The sequence below is a fragment of the Cyprinus carpio genome, chromosome A16 (assembly GCF_018340385.1).
Source record: "Cyprinus carpio isolate SPL01 chromosome A16, ASM1834038v1, whole genome shotgun sequence".
NCBI classification, from domain to species: Eukaryota; Metazoa; Chordata; class Actinopteri; order Cypriniformes; family Cyprinidae; genus Cyprinus; species Cyprinus carpio.
Genome location: NC_056587.1, coordinates 18,061,173 through 18,088,886, shown reverse-complemented (window position 1 = coordinate 18,088,886; position 27,714 = coordinate 18,061,173). Strand labels below are relative to the sequence as shown.

At 35.0% G+C, this 27,714-nt stretch overlaps 1 protein-coding gene across 6 annotated transcripts in view; it reads left to right on the top strand.

The window, feature by feature from the left end:
- LOC109055978 (oxidation resistance protein 1-like) overlaps nucleotides 1-27,605 on the top strand; it is a 140,553-nt gene extending 112,948 nt beyond the window's left edge. For 4 of the 6 annotated variants that reach the window (XM_042773080.1, XM_042773079.1, XM_042773082.1 and 1 more), the window contains 10 exons: nucleotides 2,710-2,894; nucleotides 4,493-5,121; nucleotides 9,546-9,708; nucleotides 11,186-11,351; nucleotides 18,188-18,268; nucleotides 19,842-19,967; nucleotides 22,516-22,668; nucleotides 22,763-22,858; nucleotides 23,853-23,926; nucleotides 25,914-27,605. In XM_042773080.1, the coding sequence (XP_042629014.1) occupies nucleotides 2,710-2,894; nucleotides 4,493-5,121; nucleotides 9,546-9,708; nucleotides 11,186-11,351; nucleotides 18,188-18,268; nucleotides 19,842-19,967; nucleotides 22,516-22,668; nucleotides 22,763-22,858; nucleotides 23,853-23,926; nucleotides 25,914-26,049 (1,809 nt within the window). In that variant the 3' untranslated portion in view covers nucleotides 26,050-27,605. Of the gene's footprint in view, nucleotides 1-2,709; nucleotides 2,895-4,492; nucleotides 5,122-9,545; nucleotides 9,709-11,185; nucleotides 11,352-15,681; nucleotides 16,437-18,187; nucleotides 18,269-19,841; nucleotides 19,968-22,515; nucleotides 22,669-22,762; nucleotides 22,859-23,852; nucleotides 23,927-25,913 lie in introns of those variants that run through there. The other 2 variants (XM_042773081.1, XM_019073166.2) reach the window with 2 other exon arrangements.
- The last annotated feature ends 109 nt before the right edge of the window (nucleotides 27,606-27,714 follow it).

The following is a 27,714-nucleotide window of genomic DNA, read 5'->3' as shown; positions in this document are numbered from 1 at the left end:
TATAAAATAATGAAAACAAACAGGTTGCGCTGTCTGCAGCCTTGGTCTGCGGTGATCTTCATTTAGAAATGCGTCATTAAAATGAACTGTAACTCAGTGAATACTCAACACAGAGACATGAGAGATATATCTATAGAAAGCTGGACATGTCTACCTTTAAACTAAGCAAGTCTTATTGAAAACAAATATTCTGTGTTAAAGTAATCCATATGAAACCAACGCGATGTCCAATCTTTCACATCTCCCTTCATTATATCTAATGCGACCAAACCCACATGCCGAGCGCATTATTGATATTATAATAGACAATTTGAAGCTTGTGGCATGTAAATGCTCACATGACAGCAAACAAAGCAGCATGTTTTTTACGTTTTACTTTTCATAAACATGAGTAAGTCTTTTTTTTATTATTATCCTACTTGTATTAGTTTTCACATAACCTGTATACATTTTACTAGTTAGACTTTTTTCAAACTATGATTCCTGTCTAAACAAGTGAAAGATTATAAAGTTTTATTCACAGCATTTAAATGTCTCACCATGCCAGGATGTTTTTTTTTTATGTTCTATAACATAAACAGCAATACGATTAAAAAAAAAAAGAGTTATAATGTTACTAGCCTAATGTCAGTAATAATGGCACCATTACTCCAGTTTTACTCCAAGTGTAACAATATTCACTATACCCTTTAAAAGCTTGGAGTCCGTATATATAGAAAATAAAACTTTTATTTAGCACACAAGTGATGATAGACATTTATCATGTTACAAACAATGCTGTTCTTCTGAACTTTCTATTCATCAAAAAAACCTGAAAAAAATCTCCTCCGCTCTTTTCAACATAATAATAATAATAATTTTTTTTTTTTTTTTTTTTTTTTTTTTTTTGAGCAGCAAATCAGAATATTTGAATGATTTCTGAAGGATCATGTGACTGGAGTAATAATGCTAAAAAAGTCAACTTTGATTGTTCCTAATAAACTGTTTAACTGCACTCGCAAGTGAATCTCAGGTTATTTTGTGTGATAGCTAAATATATTCTAAATAAACTAAAAAAAAAATATAGAAAATTTTATTTTGTCCTCAGATTCTTCAGTCACACACCTGACTGAAAGGCTCATTATGCAACTCATTATGCAGGCCTTTGTCTTCTCAGGTGTGAATCACAGCATTATGCATGATAGTTGATGCCTTCTCGCATATACCTTTCCTACACAAAAAGTGTCTTAAAAAATTTAAATCAATATATTGTTTTCTGTGAACGAGTAATCAAGATGATTTTCACATCATTTTGAAGCAAAATCTCTAGGCTTCAAAATCTGTTCTCAAAAGTATTGTGAACAAATGTTCTCTAGGAGTTTTATTGCCTTATTTCAGTGACTTCAAAATTGTAGTTTTTCACTAACCACGCATAAACGTTGCTTTCTCAAAAACACAATCATGTACATACATGCTGCTCATGTATTATTGTAGCCCAGTTTGTGCTGATTACAGTATTAGACTTGAAAACTGAAAAAAAACACAAATATCAGGGCATGTCAAAACTTCTCCAGGCGCCCAAAACACCCTCGGGCCCCAGAGGGTTTATGTAAAATTACTAAAGATTCTTAGAACGCTAATATATTGCCTATGTTCCAACATATAATATACACTCTTGTTTAGATCATCAGAAGACGAATTCATAGATACTAAACATGGTAAGATTACATATAGGTAAGATTACATGAACGAGTGGTTCTATCATAAGCATGCATAAAACAGTATACAATAGCAAAAGACAATATACCAGAAGAGTAACAACATACACAATGACCTAAAGTGTATGTGTGTTCATTCAAAGAAAGGTTTTCCTATGAATTAATTAGACAAGAGTCCCTTTTTATGGGCATTATGTGTCTGTTTTAGAGAGACTTGTGTTAGAGTTGCTTTGCCCGCATTCCTTTGAGCCATAAAACTAGTTTTATCAGATTGTATGCTATGGAACCAGAGGCCTGTTCTGCCTTTTTGAGGTGTTAGTTGCATTTCGGGGAAAGGGTCTATAGACCCTCATATTTGGCCCTTTGAATAGGGGTAACTAATTGCGTAGCATTAGTTCTGGCAGGTAACATGAGTCAAGCTTGCATCAGCTGATCAATGTCTACCTATAGGAATACGGCACCTATCACAGCATTCCTATATAAAGTCTATTTAGTATTATTCAGCAGCTTTATCGCTTGCTCGGGAGCAAATTACCCTCCTCCATCCCAAACTCAGGACTTGGCTTTCTAATATTCTAATATTGGATAAGACTCCTTTTATGTTGTTACACTAAAATGTCATAAAGAACATTAATGAAATCTGAATACCTTTGGCTTGCTTAGTTGGGGAAACAATCTCTGGCAGCATTGTTGACTTGACTGCACAGACACTATTGGAAGAGAACTGAACTGAGCTGGACGATGACATCACTGAATCAACTCATTTTTGCAACACAACATTGTATCGCTTATTTTCCTAAATAATAAAACGACATCTTTCAAAAACATAAAATCTTACCAACCCAACTTTTGAACGTTAACCTATATATAAATGTATTTTATACAAATAAAAAACATATAGTTATTTTTTATAAAATATAAAGTATTTATTTATTGTATATACAGTTATTTATATATTTATATATAATTTATGATGTGTGATCATGTGGCGTACTTGTGTCATGTGTCACAGGGTGTTGTTAGCGGGGTGTTGCTGGTGACGCCCAACAACATCATGTTTGACCCTCTCCGGACAGACCCTTTGGTTCTGGAGAGAGGCTGTGAGGAGTACGGCATCATGTGTCCACTGGATGAGGTTCAGTCTGCAGCCGTTTACAGAGAGATCACTGACAGCAAGATCCGTGACTCCATACCACCGTAAGACCTCTCACTTCATACTGACACAGCATAGAGTTAGTTGTTTGTCTGTTACTTGGCTAAGACACTTTAGTATTTAAATAATCCTATAAATGCAGGATTTACACAGAGTAGTTGAAGTAGGTATTGCAGTCCAAATTCAAAATATTGGAGAGGGATTTTTTTTCCACCTGGCCCCTCCTCCTCAGACTTGACGCACACTCAGGTTGCCAGATTGATGACACCAACAGGAATGAGCACACTTGACGATGAATGAAATTAAATACGCTGTGTTTTCCTTTAACTGGCAACCCGGGGTGCCCAATACAATTGGGTAAACTGGCAGTGGACGGGTTTCACAAACCAAAACAGAGACCGACATTCTGGCCTGGAACGCACATTTTCAAAGGAGAATAACTGACTGTAGCATTGTTTTTCAGATAAACAAGTATATTAACTTAGCATGTTTCTTAAATATCTGCAAACATATTATGGTATTTTTATGCTTTAGTAGAGTCAAAAACGTACATACAGCACCTTTAATAAAATACAGAATCAAATAACTGAAATTGAATATTATTGTGAATCAAATCAAAATGAATCATTCTGAATTTGCAAAATATTGTTTTCTGAATGAATCAGAAACGTATTATTTTAATTAAGATTCACAGATTCACATGCCAAAGTAAGTTCTTGTCCTCGCTCTACAATAAGCGGCACAAAGGCCAAAAAACCAAATAATAAAAACGACTTCAGCCACCAACTAATAGTTTTGATTATGAAAGATTATGAAAAGTGAAAATTGCAGCTGCGTTCCATGTTATTAATAGGATTCATCTTCAGATGTCTTATCTAGATTGAAGATCTCTCATGTGACAAATCGATATTTTGTTTTGCGGTGAGCATGTACGATTATTTCAGATATCTACTGTTCTGCTTTATTATACAGGAAATTGATTTTTACTCTAAGGTTAATGAAGCATGAATTCAGCCGCCTACATCTGAATTACTCACCCATTTCTATTTGTAATAAGAAATTAATGATTTTAGCAGCGTTTCCACCCCGAGATATTTATATCCTCTGTTGGTTTATGAATGATGTTGTGTTTTATTCAGCTCAGAGCTGAGTTGGTTGGTTCATCAGTCAGACGGGGTTCACTGCAGGGTCTCAGTTGTGGATGTGAAGCATAGACGCCTTTGATCGTGCAGATGTACAGACAGAGGGACCTACTTTTCATTTATGCACTTTTAGAGAATGCTGGTGTTAGAGGGTCAAGGTTTATATATATATATATATATATATATATATATATATATATATATATATATATATATATATATATATATATATATATATATATATATAAAGAAAACTAATTTAACATTTAAATGGTGCAGTCCTTCTATTGTGTTGTTTATTATTTTATGTTATTTCAGACATAACTAAGTTAAGTGCGGTGCATACAGTGGTATCAGTGAATAATTATTTATGTTATTAGCATTGAAGAATACTGTGAGGTTGAAGCAAAGCCACATCATAGAGCAGTAAAGACACCTTTCGATATGCAATATTAGTTTTCTAGAAGGTGCATCTCTCATTCTCTCTGTTTGTGCCACAGGGATTTTGAAGCCGTGTTCTCTGGAAGCTCTCATCTCCGGGAGGGTTATGACAGCGCCAGCACTGCCCCCCGCAGCACTGAGGGCTCCATCTCAGAGGACGTCTTCACAGAGTCAGAGCTCTCGCCCATCCGGGAGGAGCGGCAGTCCACAGAGGAGCTACAGCAGGAGGACAAGTCATCAGGAGCCTCGTCCCAATCCATGCAGACCCTCCTCCAGGAACCTCAGACTGCTGAGGGCAGCCATACAGAGGAGAAAAAGCCAGAGGAGGGAGAACCAGCCAGCGAAACTGCCCAGCCCAAACAACCCAACCAGGAACAGCCAAGCACACCCACCAGCAGGGACCACCAGCAACCACCCCACTGCCAGACCGAAGGCGCTGTCCCCTCCTCAGGTTCTCAAAGCTTGGCCCCTGGAGCAGGGGAGGCCTCGGGACAGGAAAGCAGCCCCGATGGGGCTAAACTGACCAGAGATGGTACTCGAGATTCAGAGACGGACATAGAGGAGCTGAGAAAGATGTGGAAGAGTCACACTATGCAACAAGCAAAGGAACAGCGAGAGAGTGTCCAGCAGGCCCAGAGAGAGAACGACCAACAGTCTAAGAGCAGCCAGAGACTGAGCTCTGCTGAGGGTACGACAACATCTTCTCCGATATTTCTGCCATTTGTGCCACTGACCAGTTGTGTTGGTGATAGTTAATTAAAATAGTTATTTTTTTATTATTACATATTTGTTTGGGATATTTTATTGAATTAGTTTTATTTATTACTCCCTGGAGAAAGTAACTAGTTATATTACTAGTTATATTACTAGTTACATTTTTTTTCTTAATTACTCTATAAAATTGCCTGAGGTGCATCAGATGGAGGGAGAACATACAAAGGAGGAGTGTTCTTTAGGGTCTTTATTACGCCAACAACAGACTGGCACTGTCTAGCACAAATAACTACAAACAACTGTACTTGTGCAATCAAGTACAAACAAGTATTAACTTCCTCAATGTTTAACAAACACCGTATCTTTCTAAAAGACAGCGATTCGACGGTAGAAAGAGGTAAATTTCTTCTACTACGTACGAGGCAACAAGCTTATTTATCTCGGATTTTGATGTTGGTAGTACTTTATGTTCAAATGAAAGTTTTTGCTGCTTGTGGGGCTGGTCGTTCATGTCACTCTGTCGCTTCGCAACGAGCTTGATGTGTCCGTGCTGTCGCTGCAGGCGCTTCTTCAAGTTGGAGGTAGAGTTACAAGCGGTGGAGAGCAGCTTTCTCCCCGGGCAGAGTGTGCACTTCACCGTCAAGTTATTTTCCTTCCGTTGAACATATTCAAAATAATTACTGAATCTCCAACCGTCAAAACTAGCTTTCTGTTGCTGGGAACCTTCCTCTGAAAAAGAGCTTGCCGTTGTTGACGCTTCCATTTTTTTCCCCATCTGTCTTTGAGGGTGCCGCTCTGCTGCTGGCTGCCGGGTGTCGACCAATCGGTGATGGTAAATGATACCTCGTGCCAAACCCAGACCAATGACTGTTCCATTCACGCCCTCCTCCCCTTCCCTTCTGTTCTCTGTGTTGTGTGCTAGTTGTGTGTGATGAAGGTGCTACTGGCAAATGTAACGCAAGTAACTAGCTCGGGAAAACTTTAATAATATTACCATTTTCAGACGAGTAATGTCTTACACTACTAGTTACTGAAAAAAGTAATATTATTACAGTAACGCGTTACTTTGTAACGCGTTACACCCAACACTGAAGTATTTATGTTATTTGTTATTTCTGCCATTTGTGCCAGGGTTTTGAATTAGTCATGTGTGTGTGTGTGTGTGTGTGTGTGTGTGTGTGTGTGTGTGTGTAGTGTGTGTAGTGTGTGTAATGTATGTATATAAATACATATTTATTTATTTATAATCTACACACTTTTTTATTTTTTGTATATATATATATATATATATATATATATATATATATAAATGATTGTGTGTGCATTAAATATATATTATATTGTAAGATGTAAATAATATAATATAGTAATATATATAATATAATTATATATTAAATAATTATAATTGTATAAAAATTATTATATTATAATTATATTATTATTTACATAATATAATAATTATATTGTGTAAATAATAATATAATTATAATAAATATAATAATTTTTATACAATTATAATTATGTAATATAATTATTTTATGTATAATAGACCTTAAATATAGTACATTTTAAATATTTTATATTTATATTTAATTTAATTTTAATGATTTAATTTGAAATAATTATACATTTATTTTATATATGATAAAATGAAAAAAATGGATGAAATATTAAAACTCAAAATCCTACTTTTTAAATAGTATTTAAATATGGACATTTTAATCTGTTTATATATTTAGTGTTTATCAATTTATTTTCTTTTAGTTATTTTCTTTTATACAATCATATATATAGAGAGAGAGAGAGAGAGTGAGAGAGAACTTTATATTGTGTAAAATAGTGAGTTGAAAGGTGCTTCGAAATGAAAAGTGGCGCACCTGTTTTCACCACGGCTTTTACACGCTGCTTTGATCTGTCGAGGCCAGACTGTGCCAGCAGCTCTTTCTCTGACCGAGAGATAAGCTAAAGCCCATCAAACATGACAACTGCACATACACACTAACATTACAACACACATCAGAAACATCAGGCAGTTCTTTCCTTAAAAGTATAGCTGAAAATATATTAACTAGAAATAATGTGATTAATCACAGGTTGTTAAGAATGAATTAAATCTGTTGACAGACCTAGTATGTATTCTATTTATATATTTAATGTTTTTTTTGAGGAATAGAAAAGTAAAATGAACAGCATTTTTAAAAATAGAATCTTTTTTGTAACAATGTAAAAGTCTTTACAGTAACCTTTGGTCTAATTCATATGTCCTTGCTGAATACAAGTATTAATTTCTCTCAGTTACTGACCCCAAACTTTTGGTAGTGGTAGTGTACAATAAAATATAATTAAACCAAGATTTGCCGACAGCAAAAGTAAAATGATAAAATTTTTTATGATGCTTAGAGTTTATATATATATATATATATATATATATATATATATATATATATAATATATATATATATATATATATATATATAAATATATATATAAGAAAAATTTTCATCGTGGTGTCATACTTAACCCATCATGGCCCTAAACTAAAGAATTAAATGATTATCATATTCATAATCAGTGGTATTAAGAAGGTACAGTGGTACAGGTGCAAATAATAGAATGCTATGATATTCACATGATATGCCAGAGAGCTGTACTCAGGGCTGTATGAGCAGTATGTCCACTAGGCTCCATAGTCTTATTATGGAATGCAGATAATGAAATGTTCATTTTTAGACTCTCACTTGTATATTTTTATCATCATTCCTCCATGCTTGTCAGCTGTAGACGTGCTGAGATCTCTGTGTGCCCCAAGGTGCTTTCCATCCCAGTGTGTGAGTCATCTACTGATAATTATTCAACACTAAGGGATGAGCCAGCTTTCAGAAAGAGCCCAAGGGAGTGAGTTCAAGACGTTATCATGAGGAACTTGTTGGATAAAAGAGTTTAAAACATAAGGCTTGTTTCTAAACATCTGCAGCTTGCTGACATCACATGAACATGTCACCACCCAAGTCAACAATGTCTGTTTGTTGTTCAGAAAGTTGTTCAGTTAAGATGCAATGATGTGGATGAAGTCGTATAGATGCTATATATTATTAATGTGGGAAAATGGTGGCTGAAATCTGCTTATTTTTCTAGTTTTACTTTTTCCCTTCCTTTTCCTTTTTTTCTGTTCTTTTATTGTTAAGAATTATTTTAGCTGTTTGAAATATTATCAAAAAAATCATAAAAGCAGTCCATATGACTTATGTATAAAATCATATGATAGTTTTACAGCAACACAGCTTGGAAACAGTAATATTCATCAGCCTTATGTCAGCCTCAAAATTGTAGATTTGCTGTATGTGTGTATAAATTGTTTGTTATAAAATAATATTACATATAATAATATGAACAATATATAATAATATTATTATCTAATATATTATATAATTTATATATATATATATATATATATATATATATATATATATATATATTTGAAAAAGATAAAAAATCTGTTAAACAACACATTAAAACGTTTTAAAAAAATATATATATATATATATATATATATATATATTTTTTTTTTTTATTTTTTTTTTTTTAATTTTTTTTAAGCTACATACAATTCTAAAATAAAATTCTCCAAATCATTAAAATCAAAATGTATTATAAAACAATAATAAAAAATATGTATAAATGTGAATAAAACTATATATACATATATATATAAAAGACCAGTGACAACAACTCAAAAGCCTAAATATTACTTTTTAAACTATATAAAGTTATTTTGCTTATTCAACACAGTAATATTCATCAGCCTCATGACATAAGAGTGAGGTTCAACTCCTGTCCCGGGCCGGCACATATCCCTGTTTGGTTCATTGAACTACTCTGACAAATCACAGGGGGTTATTACCACAGCTCAAGATTCACTTCAAAAGTCATCTGAATTACACACCAAATTAGCCCATTGAAAATGAATGCCCTCCCACTGTGTTCTGCAGTGGAAGTAGATTAATGTTGCATTGGCTGTGTAAAGGGCTTTGGCTCCTACAACACTGGTGTAAGGTGTTTCTTTCTACATCTCCCGCTGCGCTGACCTTCTAATCAGTTATTAACAAAAGATGCATTGGATTCAGCTTCGGATATGAGCTCCCGGCAGGGTGTAGTTCATTAGAGGCAATGTGTTTTTGTTCCAGTGATTATCGCACATCTATTTTTTTAGATAATGTGCTTCCTGTCCTTCATATGCAGGCCGTGAGATGATGGATGCATTATTGCATCACACTTTATTGACAGCCAATCAAATTTGGTCAAGTATTAGTCATTTTTTAATAGGTTTTGTATAAGTTTTTACCTTTGCTCCATTTCTGTGGTGGGCTTTTAGGATGAGCTTATATTTCTTTGTTTCAGGCCTCATGGTATCCAAGGAGATGCAGAAGTCTCACAAGTTTCTGTGTCTGCGGGTTGGCAAGGCCATGAAGAAGACGTTTGTGTCCAACGCCAGTGCCTCCATGCAGCAGTACGCACAGCGTGACCGTAAGCATGAGTACTGGTTTGCCGTTCCCCAGGAGAGGTGAGTCTGACATGTGGAATCAAACTAATCCACAGTTTGTGTCCATTATTTGTATAAAACCTGGTCCATTTTGCACTTTATTCTGGCAGAGCCCGTCACTTAGATTTACTTTACATGTTGGTCAAATGACTCCCTTTTTATCCATCCATCCATCCATAATGTTTTTAAGTTTAGTTTGATCCATGTAAATATTTTATTTTATTAAGGCTTTTTCTCTATGCAAAATAATTTTATTATTTATTACATTATTTGTTAATTGTATTTTTACAAAATATATAATTTCTTCTTTTCTTCATCGTCGTCTTTTTCTTCTTCTTGATATTATTATTATTATGGGTTGAAATGTGACCTTTTTATATTTTGGTCAGATTCACATAAAACACATTTCTCTATGAAATTACACAGCATAATTCAATTTCTAATTCAATTTTGTGAGAAGTCACTTTCATTTTTAATGATAACTGATGTAAAATTAACATGGTCTTATTACGCGATCCGCTCTCTAGTACTGACACAGTGCTGTCTTTGTCTTATTTCATCTACCCTCTGATTCAACACAAGCGTTCAGTGTTCTTCATCCCACTGGAACTTATTCTGTCTGTTATCACTGTATGAGATGAGTCACAGATATTTCAGAATGAGAGAGTCAGAATAGATTTGTTTTGACATAGTCTGCAAGTTAGGAAAAGAACTCCAGACATGCTGTGTGCTGTAGTACTGCACTGCAGAGCTCTGTGGCCAAACTTCTGTCTGTTGTTGTCACTGAGACACGGCCGGGCCCGGCTACATGACCTAGTTAGGTGGCGACCCGGATGATCAGTGTAAAGTGTCATGACAATAGTGTGTGAGCAGGGCCTGACAGACGAGGCTTTGAAGCTCACGCTGCCCGTCACATCCTAATGCAAGTCACACTGAGTTTTCAATGGCTTTGCCTGTTTAAAAACAACTACATGCATTACCATTTGGGTTCTACGGAGCCCCGCACATGCCAATGACATGACAATTCTTTTAAAAACATTTTTAAAAAATTACCAACCCCCAAACTTTAAATGGTTGTGTACTTTATTAGAGATAACTCATTTTTTTATTTAAAAAAATATATATTAATGCAATAAACAAAAAGGTCAAATGAAATTCAGATGAACAGTATTGCCACTATTTTCATGCTGTGAAATTTTGTAAAAATATTTTTATCTAGAAACTTATAAAAAAAAATCAAAATGGAACACATTTGATCAGATATGTTTGTTTATGAAATATTTTTTTGGATTATTCTTTAATCTACCAATAAGAATGTAACTAATTTAACCTATTTAACCATGTCTAAATCCATTCCACAGAATTCCTATTTTTTCCCTAAAATTAGAGCAGAAAATATGGATAAATTCAGCATATTCCATCTGGCTCATAAGCAATTAAAAATGTAATATATAATATAATATCATTTTTAACAATTTGTCTGTCATTGTTTCTGTAGGTCAGACCACCTGTATGTTTTCTTCATCCAGTGGAGCCCGGATGTTTTTGGGGATGGGGTAGGAAGCATCAGCCGTGATCCTGGCTTCATCGTGGTTAAGAAAATCGAGGAGTCCGAAGCAAACGAGGAGCAGCAGACTGTAGACAATTCAGATAAGGAGTGGGAGGTATGACCCATCCAGCTCACGTTTGGAGTGATACTATATCTGTGATTTATGCTTGTGTCTGTATTCTATGTGTGCTGTATTCTGTATGCACTGAATTTGATTCAGATATTTCTCTTTATTGTATTTGCACCTGTCTGTGTGTCTTTATTGTCTGTTTCTATGTTCCAGGTTTTTTGAAGTGTCTTTATTGTGTTCCCCGCACTTCATACACCTTCATGCACCAGTTATACTTTGTTGTCAGAGCTCCTGTATTTAATTTTGCTGAATGTTTCTCAGACTGGTTCTTGTGAAACCAAGATGCATTGTGCACTGTGAGCTTGCAGCTGGTGTTTTGCATGAGTGTGCAGTTGTTTCATTATTTTATTTGTTTTGTTTTTTCAAGAAAGAGGCACATGTATGCAGTTTATGCATGCATGGATACCTCAGTCCTGTTTTAAAAGGCATGGTGCAGCCTGACTATGTCATGCCTGAATGAGATACAAGCAAATCATGCCTATAGGTGCAAGTGTTGTAACCTGATGTATTTTGCGTGGTGTTTCTTTTATAAAGCTCAGTTTGAATGTTTCACTGATTGGAAAATAGGAAACATTACCATCTGATATCTCCCTGCATGTTATTGTGTTCTGATAGCCGTATTGAAACCAATCTGTGGCACTGAGAAACCGATACTACGACTGTGGCAGCATTTAAATTTGACTTTAAATTAATGATGTAGGGAACAAAATAGACTGATTTGTTATTCTGGAACTGGAAGATCTTTGCAAAGCCACATGATCTTTTGATATGAATAAGTAAAATTAACTTCTCTGATAATGGCCGCAGGGGTGGCATGAGTCATGAACTCAACTGGATATTGTGACCTCCAGGATACTCAGGGGATCAGTTGTAACACTAAGCAAGCTAGAGTGTTGACACTTGTTTAGCACATGCTCAGTCAAGCTAACTCTTTAAGTGCAATTACGTGTAGTTGCTTTACTTTGTGAAATTGATTTTTAGGCATAAAAGTTGCATTTTGAATGTCCCATATTTTTCGCTGCTGTCTGAAATTGTGATGCCTGTACATTTTAAAATTGTTTGACTTAAACGTTAACAGATAGGTCTAAGTAGGCAGCTCCCTAGGTTATTTAGTGTTCATAGTTAGTGACATTTGAAATGTGACGAGAGTGTTTTAGTTTGGTTGTTCTATATAAGGGGACTAAATACAGGCTGTTCCCATTAAAGCAAAAAAGAGAGGCATACGTTTAAGCTTTTATCTCAATTTATGTTGATAATATAATTTGTACTGCAATATGTATATATATATATATATTTGTTGGATGAAAATAAGCATTTTCACTAGTGTTCTCACAATTTTATTACTCTATTTAAATAAGTATAAGCACTTTTTTTGCTTCAAACATAATTCCTGACAGCTAAAAGTATCATTTAAAAGTGAAAATTTTCAAGAACACTATTAAATTAGTATTTTGAGGTGTGCTCTTATTTGATTTACATCGGTTAGTATAATTTTCAAAGTGTTAAAGTGCCCATATTATGCCATTTTTAAGGTTCCTGATATTGTTTTGTGAGTCTCCTACAACAGGTTTACATGCATGCAAGGTCATAATATACATTTAATTTCACAACATTTTTCAATGATTCATAAGAAGCAGTTGATCCAGTCTCTCTGAACCTCTCCTTTCCGTGAACCTACTCTGCTCTGATTGGTTAGTCTGCCCAGTCCTTTGTTATTGGTCTACTATTGGTGTCAGAAATGAAACACTCATTGCCATAACCAGAGCCGATCCTCCCTATACACAAATTAGGCAACCTGCGTAGGGCCCCCGAAACACCAGGGGGCCCCCTTGCTCTCAAAGGTGATTTAATTTTTGTTTTTGAATTTGGCCAGCAGTTATAAAAACATGAATGATCATTTCTTTAAATGCGGTGCGCTGTCGCCCTTTCTACATAAGAATCAGTCAAATCATGTAATATAAATGTCACACAGTCTTGCTCGAGAGAGTACCGAGCTGCGGAAGAGACACTGTTTCTCAAGTGCTTTCAGCGAGCGCGATTCAAGACGGAGTGAAACACGGACAAATGCGTTTCATTCATTCGTTCATAACCACTCATACTAGGCTGTTCAGAGTTGATTCTTCTTTCTTTTTTTTTGAGAGACAATAACTTTCTTTACCATGACCTGTCAGCTTTATAACTTTGCAGATAGTTTACATTCAGATACAGCTACATTACACACTCATGAAAGGCAATATATTCGAAATGGCATAATAGGGGCACATTAACATTGTCTGTGGCAATAATAATACTCTGACCTCTTGTGTTACATTTAATATTAATTCTCAGTGTAAATATTTTATCTGCATTTACAGTAGGCCTGTTGCAATAATCAATATATCGACTTGTCACACAATATATAAGTTTGGTTCCAAACGTCATGTTTTCTCCCTTTTTTCCAAACCCCGACAAACTCCAGTCTCCCTTCTTTGCAGAATGCGATATATCCTCTCAACCAATCACAGAGCATCATTCCATGCACTCTAGACAGTAATTGTGGTGCTTTGAATACACCCGGCATCCTAGTTTTCCTCATCTACTTTGTACTTTGTGAACAACAAACAACATTGTCATGCGCATCTTGTCAGTAAAGCCAACTCTGTGATTAATAGTACTGGTAAATCTCCATCACATGCTTTCAGATGGAGCGGCATTTAAAACACAGAGACGCAGATCACGACAATCTATGCTATATCGCGTTCATTAGATGAATCGCAATCGATTATGAACGCAATATTATATAGCTTGTGTTGGTGTTTTTTATTAATGCCATTTATGTTTTTGTTAATACAGCATATAGCACTAGGCTAAACTAAATGAATGTAAGATGGCAAAAATGAAAGCACTTTTGAAAGTTGAATGTAAGGGAAATGTCATTTTAGAATTTCTGTGTGATATTGTTCATGATGAATTTGATGACATTTTCTTTTATTGTTGTAATTAATTTGTAACAAACAAGATGACCCGTTGAATTCATTTTGGAAGCGATGACTGATGAACGTATGTCTAGTGCCTGTATATAAGATTATTATTGACCAAGTTCAGTGGCGGTCACATGTGGATCAACTTACTATGTTGTGTATTTTCAACAGTTTCATTATGAAAAATTACTTTCAGAAAAGAAAAAAAAAAACGTATCATGGATTTTTTGCATTTTGGGGAAAAAATAATAACATTTTATAATAAATCTTTGAAAGTCAAAATCTGGATTTTAATTTTTAATGTTATTATAATCTAAGATGCTATGTGAAAGTTTGAAACAGAAAATAGTGGGTTTCATCTTGCCACTTTCTCGGTAAAGAAAACACATTTTTGCTCAAATTAATCTAAATGGATTTATAGCATTTTGGAACCAAACTCTTCATATGTTCATGACCTCAATAGTTTTTGGTGACGCAATATATCGCCCATTATGTTTACTTAAAAATGAATGTCACTATGTTTTGTACATTCCACTTGCGCCTGTGTCTTTTGCAGCTTCTCGTACATAACGTGGTGTTGTCATGAAATATATGTAATATATATGTATATGGCCTTGTTTAGGGACCTGTGCCTTTGTGCATACAGACATCTGACTGCTAAGTAGTGGTTGTGTTTTTCAGCAATAGTGTGCACCCTTAATACAGAGAGAAAAGAAGGAACAATCTGTAGATGACAAAATCTCCATAAAAGTTCTTTGTGCATTTTTCTTTTTTTTTTTTTGTACTTGTTACTTTGCACTTTTTGTTAGAAAATGTTATTCAGGTTTTTTTAAGGTATCTAATATTTTGATACTTCATTTCCATGAGCTAAATATTTGTAAAAATTTTAAGTTTGTTGTCATTTGGAAGTGTGTAGGCCTTCTTGCATTATTATGCTGTTATATTATGATGATATATTCATTGGCATAAAATGCCTAATATTGCTTATCGCAATTATTTCTGGGTCAATATATCGCACAACAAAAAGTTGTTATCGTGACAGGCCTATCTGCGTTATTGTTGGCACATATGCATGTTTCTTATATTTCTTTAAAAAATGGCAGGTAGATTTAAAGTAGCTTGTGAGTTATTGAAGGAAATGTGAAAAGTGATAGCACACACACACACATCACAGAGACGTCTATTTGAAAGGAGTATTTGCTCATCTGCAATGCATCTCTAGGACATTTCCTATCAGATGTAAAATAGGCATTTAGAAAATGTCTTTAAGATGTTTATGATTAAGAATGTATGTAAAACTGACATCTTAGAGACGTCTATCAGATGTTTGTACACAGCAGATGCTTTCCAGATGAAGTGCATACATCTTGCAGACGGACGTGTGCTATCTTGGTACAGTTTCCCAGGTTACACACGGTTAAGTCACTTTGAACTAAAGCATGTACTGAATGAATTTACCTATTATGAGTATTGAATAATGTGATCATACATCTGGTATTATATTGCCTCAAAGTTTGCTACTTTGTTGTCTCTCGAAACATATTGAACAGCCTACCTAGAGGACACTGTGGGCATCATGCCCAAAAATGCTGTCTAGGTAGGCAGCTCAATAGGTGCTCATGGTTAGTGACATTTGAAACATGGCCAGAGTGTTTGAGTTTGGTTGTTCTACTCCCAAAAAGCAGTTTATTGGTACAAGCATGTTTAGTCCAGTTAAAGAACATGTGTGTATTTAACTCTAAACGAGTCTTCCTCGACATCCTTGTTTTTAATAGTGTACGTTTAGATCCCTCCGCGTTATAACCTTTATCATTTGAACCATTCGCAAGCTTTATTGATCAAACTATAAAGAAGTCGCGTTTAGGTGCGATTGTTCCTTTAAGAGCGCTAAAGCGTTCCGAACAGGAGGCGGGGCGTATTGTAACAGATCCAATCAGAGGCCGAATGCTTCCATTTGGTCCGATGTCATTGGCTCACGTAGGTGTCTGTCAATATCTTGCCGTCTGAAAATGGCATGTTGGCGGAAAGAAGGCTGAATGTGTCAAGCAGTGAGATCATGTTCTCCAAGCGGATGAAGGAAGGAAAACCTCTGACTCCTAAGTACACTTATGTACGTAAACACAAGTGTTGAGTGAATGTGTTGATGTGAGCGGGCTGTTGAAATATTAGCGTGTAATGTCTGGCTGTGTTGATTGACGCTGGCTGTGTCTGATGGGTTTGTGCTGCTGCTCTTGAAGTAAAAGAGTGTAAAAGTGAGACATGAAAGTCTGCTGATGCAATTGCTGTTGATCTGTGATGCTGGAGCGTGTGTGTGTGTGTGAATCAGTGAATGTCTCACTTGAGGCGATATGCATTTTTTATGAATGCTCTAGTTTACCTTCCTCCTTGTAAGTTACATTATTGAGAGCTGTAAAGTGGCAACGTGTCGGCTAAAACTTTTATTTACCGTCACGGAGTAGAATGACCGCTGTCTCGTTCATTTCCCTTTTACTGTCGACAAGTCATTGTTGTTGCAGGACTTTAAAGAGATAGTTCTGCAAAAAATAAGTAAATAAATAAATAAAAGTCGTTATTTACTCTCTATCATGACATTCCGAATTCCAAACCCGTATGACTCACCTTCTTGCGTGATGAAACTCGAAAGAGAACATTTTAAGTGAACGTCCTAGTCGCTGTGTTTCTATATAATTAAGACAAATAGTAACTGGACATAAGCTTTAAAGGGACACAAAAAAGCAGGACACAACGTCTGAAGCCATATGATAAATTTGTGTGGGCAACAGACAAAAAAGTCAGATAAAAAATAACATAAAATCCGCTCTAGTGTTTGATTCTTGAGTGAATCGTTCTTGTGACTCGGATCTTTTTAATGAATCGGTTGTTCCATTTCACAGAACAAGTCTTGATCCGTCAACGATTTAATCTCAATAATGTTAAGATTTAATGTCTTTAATGTTTAAATTAACGACTTATGCTTCAGAAGACTTTTACTTTATTGCATTGTATGCACTTTCATAATACTTTTGTTGTTCTTTTTGTCACTTTGAAACTTAACAGCCCTAGTGTCCATTCACTTCCATTACACTGAAAAGAGTTGGCTTGGGTATTCGTCAGAAATGAATCTTTCCATAGAAGAAAGATTGATTGATTTTCATTAGTGAATCGTTTTATATTAGTTATTCGTTAGAATTAAGTCTTACCTTTTAAGTAAGAAATAATGTGTTGGTAGTAGTAATACTATTTGATACCGGCATATCCCTAATTATGACAGAAGTTTAGTTTTTGGGTGAACTGTGTTTTCATGTGGTAGTTTTGTAATGTGTTTGTTGTGTTTAAGGACTGATATTTACATAAGAATAAATGCAGTAAAAATTTCAAGGGCAGCTGAAGGTAGCTTTCTTGATAAATGACTAAGATATGAGTTTGATTTTATTAAAGTGGTAAGATGGATGTTGAACATGGGGATGAGAAAATAATAACAGAATATTTAGTTTTGAAGGTGACGTTGAGTGTTTCTATGTGGCTCTGCTATGGCTAATGTTAGTTATTATGAATATGGTTCTCATAACCTATCTGTCTGCAAAGCTTCGTGCAAAACAAGTGACACAATCATGCAAAACACTTGCTGTGTTGTCTGCTCATATTTGTATTGTACTTTCACATATATAATGACACGATCTAGGCTTTCAATCTTATACTCATCTCTTCCATATCTCATAAAGACAGTCATTCCTGGCTACAGTTTTAGTAGTTAACATCTTGTATTAAAAGAGACCCAAACTGCACATTCTTGTCCATATTTTGGCCTCATCTTGTCGTCCTGCTCAGCGGTGTGGTTGTGTCCCCCTGTTTCTGGAGCAGGTAGTGTCATGGACTGAGTACCACCGCCGGATCGATGCTTTAAACAGTGAAGATCTGCGCTCCCTATGCAAACGCCTTCAGGTGCACAAAATCTGTAGAACCCTGCAGCTGTAGCTCTAGGTTTTGTACATTGCACTTGCCTTGCTGTGGATGGCAAGTTTGTTCTTGACACAAAAATGTTTGTGCAGAAAATTCCATAATTTCCTATATAAGGTGTAGCCCTTAAAGTGATACAACAATTTTTAGATGCACAGATTATTAATAGTATTACCCTTAAGAAGTTAGTTGGCAGTAATATATTTTTTGTAAAGAACTGAATACATTTATTCATCAAGGATGCATTCTGTTGATCAAAAGTGTACGATTATAATGTTACAAAAAAATTATATTTCAAATAAATAATTGATTCATTGAAGAATCTTGTAAAAAAAAAAAATGTATAGCAGTTACACAAAAATATTAAGCAGCACAGCTGTTTTCAACTTTGGTAATAATAAGAATGTTTCTTGAGCACTGAATCAGTATATTATAATGATTTCTGAGGGATCATGTGACAGTGAAGACTGGAGTGATGATGCTGAAAATTCAGCTTTGCATCACAGGAATAAATTATATTATAAAATATATTAAAATAGAAAACCCTTTTTTTTTTTCAATTGTAATGATATTTCACAATATTAGCATTTTAATGTATCTTTATATTAGTGTTATTATTTTGAGTGGTGGTGTATATATCCCTGCAAAATTATTTATTTGTCCAGGATGTTCTGATGTTCTGAGGTTCGGGCGGGTGTTTGGGTCGAGGCCTGCATTGACTGCTGCCCGGTTATTTGCTGTAGACAGTTAATGTAACTGAAGCACGGCTGGCGTAACCTGAGTGTGTTCAGGCCAAGAGAGGGAAAGTTAACTCTCTGTGGCACTACATTGTAAAATAACACCACTAGTCCTGATGTAACAGGCTTTGGAGAAGTGCTTCAGAAACCAGATTCTACTTTGGACATCAAAAGTGGCGATCCAACATATCACTAAAATTGCGTATGAAGGTGAACAAAAATGTCCTTACATTAAATTTATGCATTTAGCAGATGCTTTTATCCAATGCAACTTACACTGCATTAAGTTCATGCATTCTCTAATCTAGGAATTGAACTCATTACCTTGCATTGCTAACACCATGCATAATGTTTGAGCAACAGCAATCCTTGATCTCATAAAATGAAGTTTATTAATATAACCATTAACTGCACTGTCTAAACAACAAGCTTAATTATTAACATGACAGACTGAATAGGAAAACTGACCATTTCCACTGGTTGAAAGCCGCTGATTTTGGGAAATAATGCACAAGTATCCCATATTGCCTAGCCAAAACATTTCCTGCAGGATTAGTTTGTCTTCTCAGGTTAGTTTGTCCCCATAAGTGAATTCCACCAGAGATAAATCAACTCTCTGCTCTCTTGCTCAAGTTGAATTTATTGTTTAGTTTGTTTTGTCTGTTCTTCCATAAGTGTTTTGAATACCAAATCCCTGCTGTGAGAGTTTATAGGTAAATTTCAAGGAAGATCTACAGTCATTCTTTGTTATAGTCTCAGGTTTATGTGGCTTGAATCAGAATGTCACTAGATAGTTTGCTAATGGCGTCTTCTTTCTTTAGATCACCACAAAGGAGGATGTAAACTCCAAACATGGCACGTCCATCACCGCCAGCCTGGAGCCAGAGACTTTTAAGCCCAACTTGAACGAACCCAGTGACCTTCTGGAGGCCGAGCAGATCGAGAAGGTAAGCGTGCAGTGAAATAAATCTGCCCGCTGCTCTGGGCTTTACAGTGTTTCATCGATCCGCTGGTCCAGAAATAAGCAGCCCTCCTCACTGTTCACCGGTTATTGATTCTCAGCCGGAGGATGATCTCAGACATGTTAACAGACAGATTTATTCACACTTGTCATGTTATGGCCAGGGGCATAGGAATGATTTGAAAAGCAAAGGAGACTGTTCTGCGTGTGTGCATGCATGCGTGCACTGTTTTCCATATGACCAGGATATAGAATAACCATAAAAAAATTGTCTGAATTTTAAGATTAATAGTCACGTCAAGTCACCTTTATTTATATAGTGCTTTATACAGTACAGATTGTCAAAGCAGCTTTACAGTGTTAAACAGAAAAAAAAGTGTGTCGATAATACTAGAACAGAATGATCTGAATTCTTCCACCAATGTGGACAGAATACTGTATTAAAACATTGTTTAATATTAATGCTGATGTTGAATCTAAAGTGGCAAAATATTTAATTTATTTGTTTGTTTTTTTTGCATTGAGGGCTTGTAGTAAGACATGATTCTGATTCGGTCTGAATCACAAATAAATGACTCTTGAGTCAGTTCTTTTAAATAAATCATTCAACAAGGAATTGTTGTGTGGATTCAGAACCTTATGATTTCAACCTTACATATGACTGTGCCCAAGTGTTCTGAAGACATACGATTGAATAAAAATAAAAATTTTTTAGTTTATTCATTACTTTATGAATTTGTTCTTAAGTAATACTGTTGAATAGTGTTAAAAATTTAAAAAATAAGCTGAAGTTTTTATTATGTATATATAATTACAAACCACATGCATGTATACATTTAAGAAAAATATGTTATGTTTATATATTAAATATATTTATATATAATATAAAATATAAGAATATAAATAATATAAATGTATATACATGTAATTTTCAAAATACTTTACTGAATGTGTATGTATTTTATATAGACATAATAAATATACACAGTACACATACATACAGTATGTCAAACAACAAAAACTTTTATTTTGGATGCGATTAATGGCGATTAATCATTTGACAGCACTAATAAAAATTTTAAAAATAAATTGAAGTACTAAATAACTTTGTGCGGTTAGATTGAATAAAAATAAAAATTTAAAAAATAAGCTGAAGTACTAAAATAACTAAATCTAAATTGAAAAATTAAATTTAAGCTATATGGATATAGAATATTTTTGTAGTAAATAAATCTAAAAATAAAAGGTCATTAAAAATTAATTAACACTATATTAGTATCTAAATAATACTACAATAACACTAAAACAGACAAATTTTTATCTCATCCAGAAAGACAGTATGACTGTGTTCATACTCTTTTTGACTGTCATGTAATTAAAGCTGCAGTTGTCAGAGACTACATGACGTCCTGATCTTTTGATCTGATCTTACTGTGCCGTTTGCAATGTGTTTTGTAGTGAAGCTTCAGAGGTTTTGTGCGGTTATGTGGTTTTAAGTGTTTTGCTGTGTGTTCAGCTTCTCTGTGTCTACTTGTGTGAAAAGGTCAGTGCTACTGTAATTGGGCTTTTAATGTTTTCATGTTCTCCTGTTTTCCATCTTTTCTTTATTTTTATTTACATATTACATCAGAAAGCATTAAAAAGATTCAGGAGCACAGAAACTTGTTGTCAACGCTGCCCTATAACTTTTAACTATAAAGTAGCTTTGTTACAAAATGCTACAATAAATATCTCTTTTAAAGTAATTATACTCATTATTTATTCAAATATATGTTATATTACCGTGATACTTTATTTTATTTCTGAATTCCAGATCTGACTTTTATTTATATCTGTTCTGTCAAATTTTATGTGGCAAATATTAATAAAAGCTTGTCCGTGCTGACAAGTGAACATAGTGTAAGCAGGATACTCCATAGCTCCAAAGTGCACAGCAATATTATTTTTTGCATTATTTATATACTATTATAGTTTTTCCATCATCATTTTAAATCAACTTTTATATTTGATATTTTTTATTTTATATGATTTTGTTAAAAGAAAAATGTATATTAATATTTAGGTTAAACCTGTTGACTGTCGATTGATTGTGCATAGACCCGAAAATGATATTTCCAGCTTAAATTGTTATAAATCTATGTAGCACAGATTTAAGTTTGGTATCTTTTTTTAAAGAAGGCATTTGGCAGATTATCGTAGGGGTGAAAATTATAAAAATGAATGTTTAAAAATGTTAGGGAAGTTAAATTTATTCTTATATCAGTTTTAGTTGTTTAATTTTTATTTATTTCCAGTTATTTCCTGTTTTAGTGCATCAGCTTAAAGGTCTTTAGTTGCCAAGTTAACATTTCTAATTTTTTTAGTGGAAGTTCATCTAGTATACAGTGTTTTATTTCAGTAAACAAAAAATGCTTTTAATAGTTTTAATTTTACTTAACTATAATAAGGTTCTTTGCCTATATGTCATGCACTAAAATCATAAAATTACACCTAGTCATGCATTATCCCTAACTTATTCCCTGTTTTTCACTCAGCTGGCAAAACATCTCCCACCCAGAACCATCGGTTACCACTGGAATCTGGCCTTCAGCACATCTAAGCACGGCATGAGCATTAAGACGCTGTACCGGGCAATGCAGGATCAGGACTCACCCATGCTGCTGGTCATCAAAGACAGTGATGGACAGGTCACACTCTTCTTTTTATCTCTCTCTCAAGACCTTGGTTTCAGATGTTTCCTATGGTTTTTCCTAATCAGATCTGGTCTATGTGCTCTTGTAGATATTTGGGGCTTTGGCATCAGAACCCTTCAAAGTCAGCGAGGGTTTCTATGGCACAGGAGAGACTTTCCTGTTCACCTTTTATCCAGAATTTGAGGTTTGTGTTCAGTTTATCTACACTGCGTTCCAAATTATTATGCAAGTGACGTATCAATAGGATTTCGGTAGAATAAAGAGTCAGATTTTTGTTGGTGTTGTTTTTCACATCTTTTTAGATAACTGGTATCAATCTCAGACAGGTTTGGTCAATAGTTTACCCGGTCTTCTTAGGTCAATGGAAACCCTACTTAAAGAGGTTGTTCCTCATTATTAAGCAAGTCACAGTTCTCATGAAATATGGTGAAGAAGAAAGATCTTTCTGAAGATGAAAAGTATGAAACAATGCAATGTCTTGCAAAAGGCATCAAAACAAACAATATTTTGCGAAAAGCAAATAGAAATTATTGACCTGTCAAAAGATTTGTGAGTGACTTAGAGCACAGAAGATCTTGGTCAGATAAAGATTTATTAAGAAAAGTTTCTGTCAAACAAATGAACTGTATTGTAATGGCAGCCACTGCTGAGCAGCAGACAGGTGTTTAAAGCTACTGGAGTCTCAAGATCCTCTCCATGCAGACTGACAGTTGTGTGTAAAGCTGTGTTTCAGTCACTGCTAACCAAACCTCACAAAGAGAAACCTGCACAGTTTTGCCTTTTCATCTTCAGAAAGATCTTTCTTCCTCACCATATTTCATGAGAACTGTGACTTGCTTAATAATGTGGAACAACCTCTTTAAGTAGGGTTTCTAGTTACCTAAGAAGACCTGGCAAACTATTGAACAAACCTGCCTGATATTGATACAAGTTATCTAAAAATAGGTGAAAACCACACTAACAAAATCTGACTCTTTATTGTACCGAAATCCTATTGATATGTGACTTGCATAATAATTTGGAACACTGTATAAATTTTCATTACAGGCAGTTTGAATTCTGATCTCATCTGTCATTTGGCATTTTCATAAAGACTTTCATGTGCAATATTCATTACAGGATTTACTCATTACAGGAGTTTTCTTGTTAAAAAATGCAGTTTTTTTTCTCAATGGCAGGCATACAAATGGACTGGTGATAATCTGTTCTTCATTAAAGGTGACATGGACTCTTTAGCCTTTGGAGGAGGAAGGTCAGTTAACACCAGAGACCTCAACAATAATTAATGTTATAATGTTATAATGAATGCTGATTTTCATTAGGCATGGTTGTGTAAGACAAAGATGACTATGCAAATGTAAATGTGAAAGTTTGGCCCGCACTTTACACAATCCAAATATGCAAGTTTTTTTTCTCAGTGCTGAAGGTGTAAGAGTGTTTGTTTCAAGTGTCTGTGCCATTTAGACTGGAAGTGTTTGGGTAGCTAGCTATAAAAATGCTGTTTAACAAACTTGATCAGCAATTTTCTTTTCAGTTGATTTGAAACAGAAAACTGCCTGTAGCTGTAGACATAAGTAGACTTATTTTAAAGGTCCGTTTACACGATAACGTTTTCAGCCAAAAACTGGAAACTTTTTATCTGTTTTGTCTGTTCGTTTACACGACAACAGCGTTTTGGGGACTGAAAACGCATATTTTTGAAAACGGGTTTCAAAGTGCAAGTTTTTGAAAACGCCACCGTTGTTGTTTCCTTGTAAACACCCAAAACGTGAATCTTTGAAAATGGTGACATCATGCGCGTGCGTTGTACATGTTAGGTATGTAGACATGCGAGGCAAGCGTGAAAAGACAAGCGTACACAAACATACACAGAGTAATAGCATGTTGGTTGCTTGCTGCTCAAGAGTTTGTTAATGCTTCTTCAGCGAAGTGTGGATTTACTTACCAATATTACAACCAACAGCGGAGACGCATCATATACAGCATAATAGAATAATTATGTTGTAATAATTACAAACAGAATAATAGTCACTTCCCTACAGGTACTGTTAACTAACAAGGTGACAGCACCATCTACTGGCCTAGCAAAAGTAATACAGCGTTTTTTGGGCTGTTTTCGCGGATATGTATAAACGCAAATCATTTTGAAAACATTGTTGTGTATATTTTTGAATGTTTTTGTGACGATGTCTCCTATACTCACCAAAGCTGCATTTGTTCAACATTTGATTAAAAAATAATTTGATTTGATTTGATTTAATATTTTTGTGAAATATTATATTAACTGTATTCTATTTTAATATATATTGTGTCACGTGATCCTTCAGAAATAATTCTAATATGCCGATTTGTTGCTAAAGAAACATTTATTATTATCAATGTTGAATACAATTGTGCTGCTTCGTATTTTTGTGGAAACCGTGGTACATATATTCTTTAATTTTTTTTTTTTATATACAGCAATTTTTTCAAATATAAATCTTTTTAAAACATTTTAAAATGTTATTTTATCTTTCTGTTACTTTTGATCAATTTAATGCATCTTTGCTGAATGAAAATGTTAAAAAGAAAAAAAATCTTACTGATCCCAAACTTTTCAACAGTGGTGTATGTAGGGGATAATCAATGGTTTGCCGTGCATTAAGTAAGGGATAATCAATGGCTAGCTGTGCATTAAATGATTGGAATGCATGACGTGGAGGCGAAGAACCACCCGACAAGCATCTTACGCGCAGTTACAACTTGTTAGATGTTAATATGGTTACCAATGTTTATAGGAAGCGCATTAATATAGAACGTGATTAAACTGATCTTGAACTAACTGTGCAGTTAAACTAATTTAATCAACACCTGCCAGCCAATCAGAATCAAGTATTCAACCAGACAATGGCATAAAGGATTTTAAATGCAGGCAAAGAACCACCCCGACGCGAAGCGGTGTGCATTTAAAATCCTTTAATGCATGGTAAGCCGTTGATTATCCCGCTTATTCCATGGTCATTTGCCAAGTTGTAGACAAGTTAAAACTAGTATTGCTCTTTTACGAATGGGTAAAAATGCCGGTTATTTTCGTCAGTTACAGCCCATTAGTTATTATCAGTTGCATTGGGGCATATCAGATAAAAATGAAGTTTGTGAAGGATTTGTATCCAAGTACTTCTGTGGAGTGTTTTGCACTGTTCTTAAACATGAGAGAAGAGAATGAAGGTTTGATTGGAGACTGTTTTCTTCTCTTTCAGTGGTGAGTTTGGGCTTTGGCTGGACGGGGATCTTTATCACGGCAGGAGTCATTCATGCAAAACCTTCGGGAATCCCATGCTCTCCACGAAGGAGGATTTCTTCGTGCAGGATATTGAGATCTGGTCGTTCGAGTAGCAGCTCACAAGGAGGTACCTTTTGTTGAGAGAGGAATTGGACACCAGGCAGATCCCAAACCTTACTGCACATCACCGCGGCTCCCAGGAAGCCCGTAACAGACGCTACTGTTACCGCGCTTGTCGTATGTTACTCCTGCATTTAATACAGAGCTCTTCTTTGTGCTGTTTATTATGTGTGTGTTTTATTCAAGCCGCGTGCAGCCCCCGAGCACTTTTAACATCAAGTGGAGATGAGGATGATGGTGGTGGTGGCGGCAGCATGGGGTTTGGGCTACCCGAGAACTGCCATAGTCCAATTTAGCTGAGCCAAAGCGCCAGGAGTCTGTTGAGGAAATGTCACTACTATTGATGGGGGAAAAAACACAACTACGGAAAAAGAAATGCAAACAACTGAAAACACATTCCCTTGCTCTCAGAGGAAGAATATGCATTTTTGGGACGTCGACAGATGGCGGTGGCATCCGCGAGAAGACGAGAACACATCCGTAGTTTCTTTTGAGGCGAAATATTCAAGTGTCGTGAAATTCGTAGTCTTTCTGTAGCACACCATGTCCAAGCACATAATCGGAAACCCCATAGTCGTAATGTTCTGTTCGGTGGGTTTAACGTGTGAGCGTGGCTAACGTCGACCCCTCCACTTCTGACGGGTTTGACTTTTACTGTTCGTAGGCAGAAATGTGTCGCAATAGATTTGTGGAATATGCAAATTCCTGTCCTGTGACCTCGAATAATCCAGACGGGGTGCTTTCGTTTTCCCTGTTTCTCTTTCCAAGAGACCTTTTACGTCTTGACGGATTAATTGCTTTTCTGAGTATCATTTGAAAAGCCTGAGACGTGGTTTAATTGTTTTTCATGAATATAATGACAATTCTATATTTATGTATATGATTATATATATAAATTCATATATATAATATACAAATATATATATAATGATATATATATTGCTGTTAAGTGTGACAGTGATCTTTTTTGTGCTGATATCTCAGCAGTTACTAATATATTGTATATTACCCTGTAAATTAATGTTAAAATAGTAGATTTGTTCCTATATATAAATATAAATATATAAACGAATATACAGTGTGTGGATTGATGGGTTGCTTCTCGCACTTTAATTCTAGTTTCAAGCCAGGTTCTTCAGGCCTCATTAGCAGTAGCAGTACAGTATATATTTTTGTTTATTTGTCTTTTAGATCATAGCGTAAATTAAATCATTTATAAAGAGCTTGCTGCTACTGTGGAGAGGAAAAGTCTCAGCGGTCGAGCACAGGGTCGAACGTGACGGACTCCAGCAGGGAAAGTCTCTTCTTCTCACATGTCCTGTCCCAGCATTTTTTTTTTTTTTTTAATTTAGATTTTTTTTTTTGTCTGGTCTTTTGGTTTTTTCGGTGTCTAGATTGACTGTGCGCACAGCGAGAGGAACACATACATCCTTTCAGAGTCGCAGACGAGAAGTGCAACAAATCCTTCATCTACTTCACCGGAATATAATGTTACAGTGATGTATAAAGAACAATGAATACTAATAAATTGTTGTAAACTGGGACAGAATCAGGTCTCTTATGGTTGTTATTTCTTTGCTCTGGTCTCTTCACCACAGAATAAGCAAGTAAATTAATTCATTTTTAATGCTGACTCTTTTAAAAAAAAAAAAAAAAAA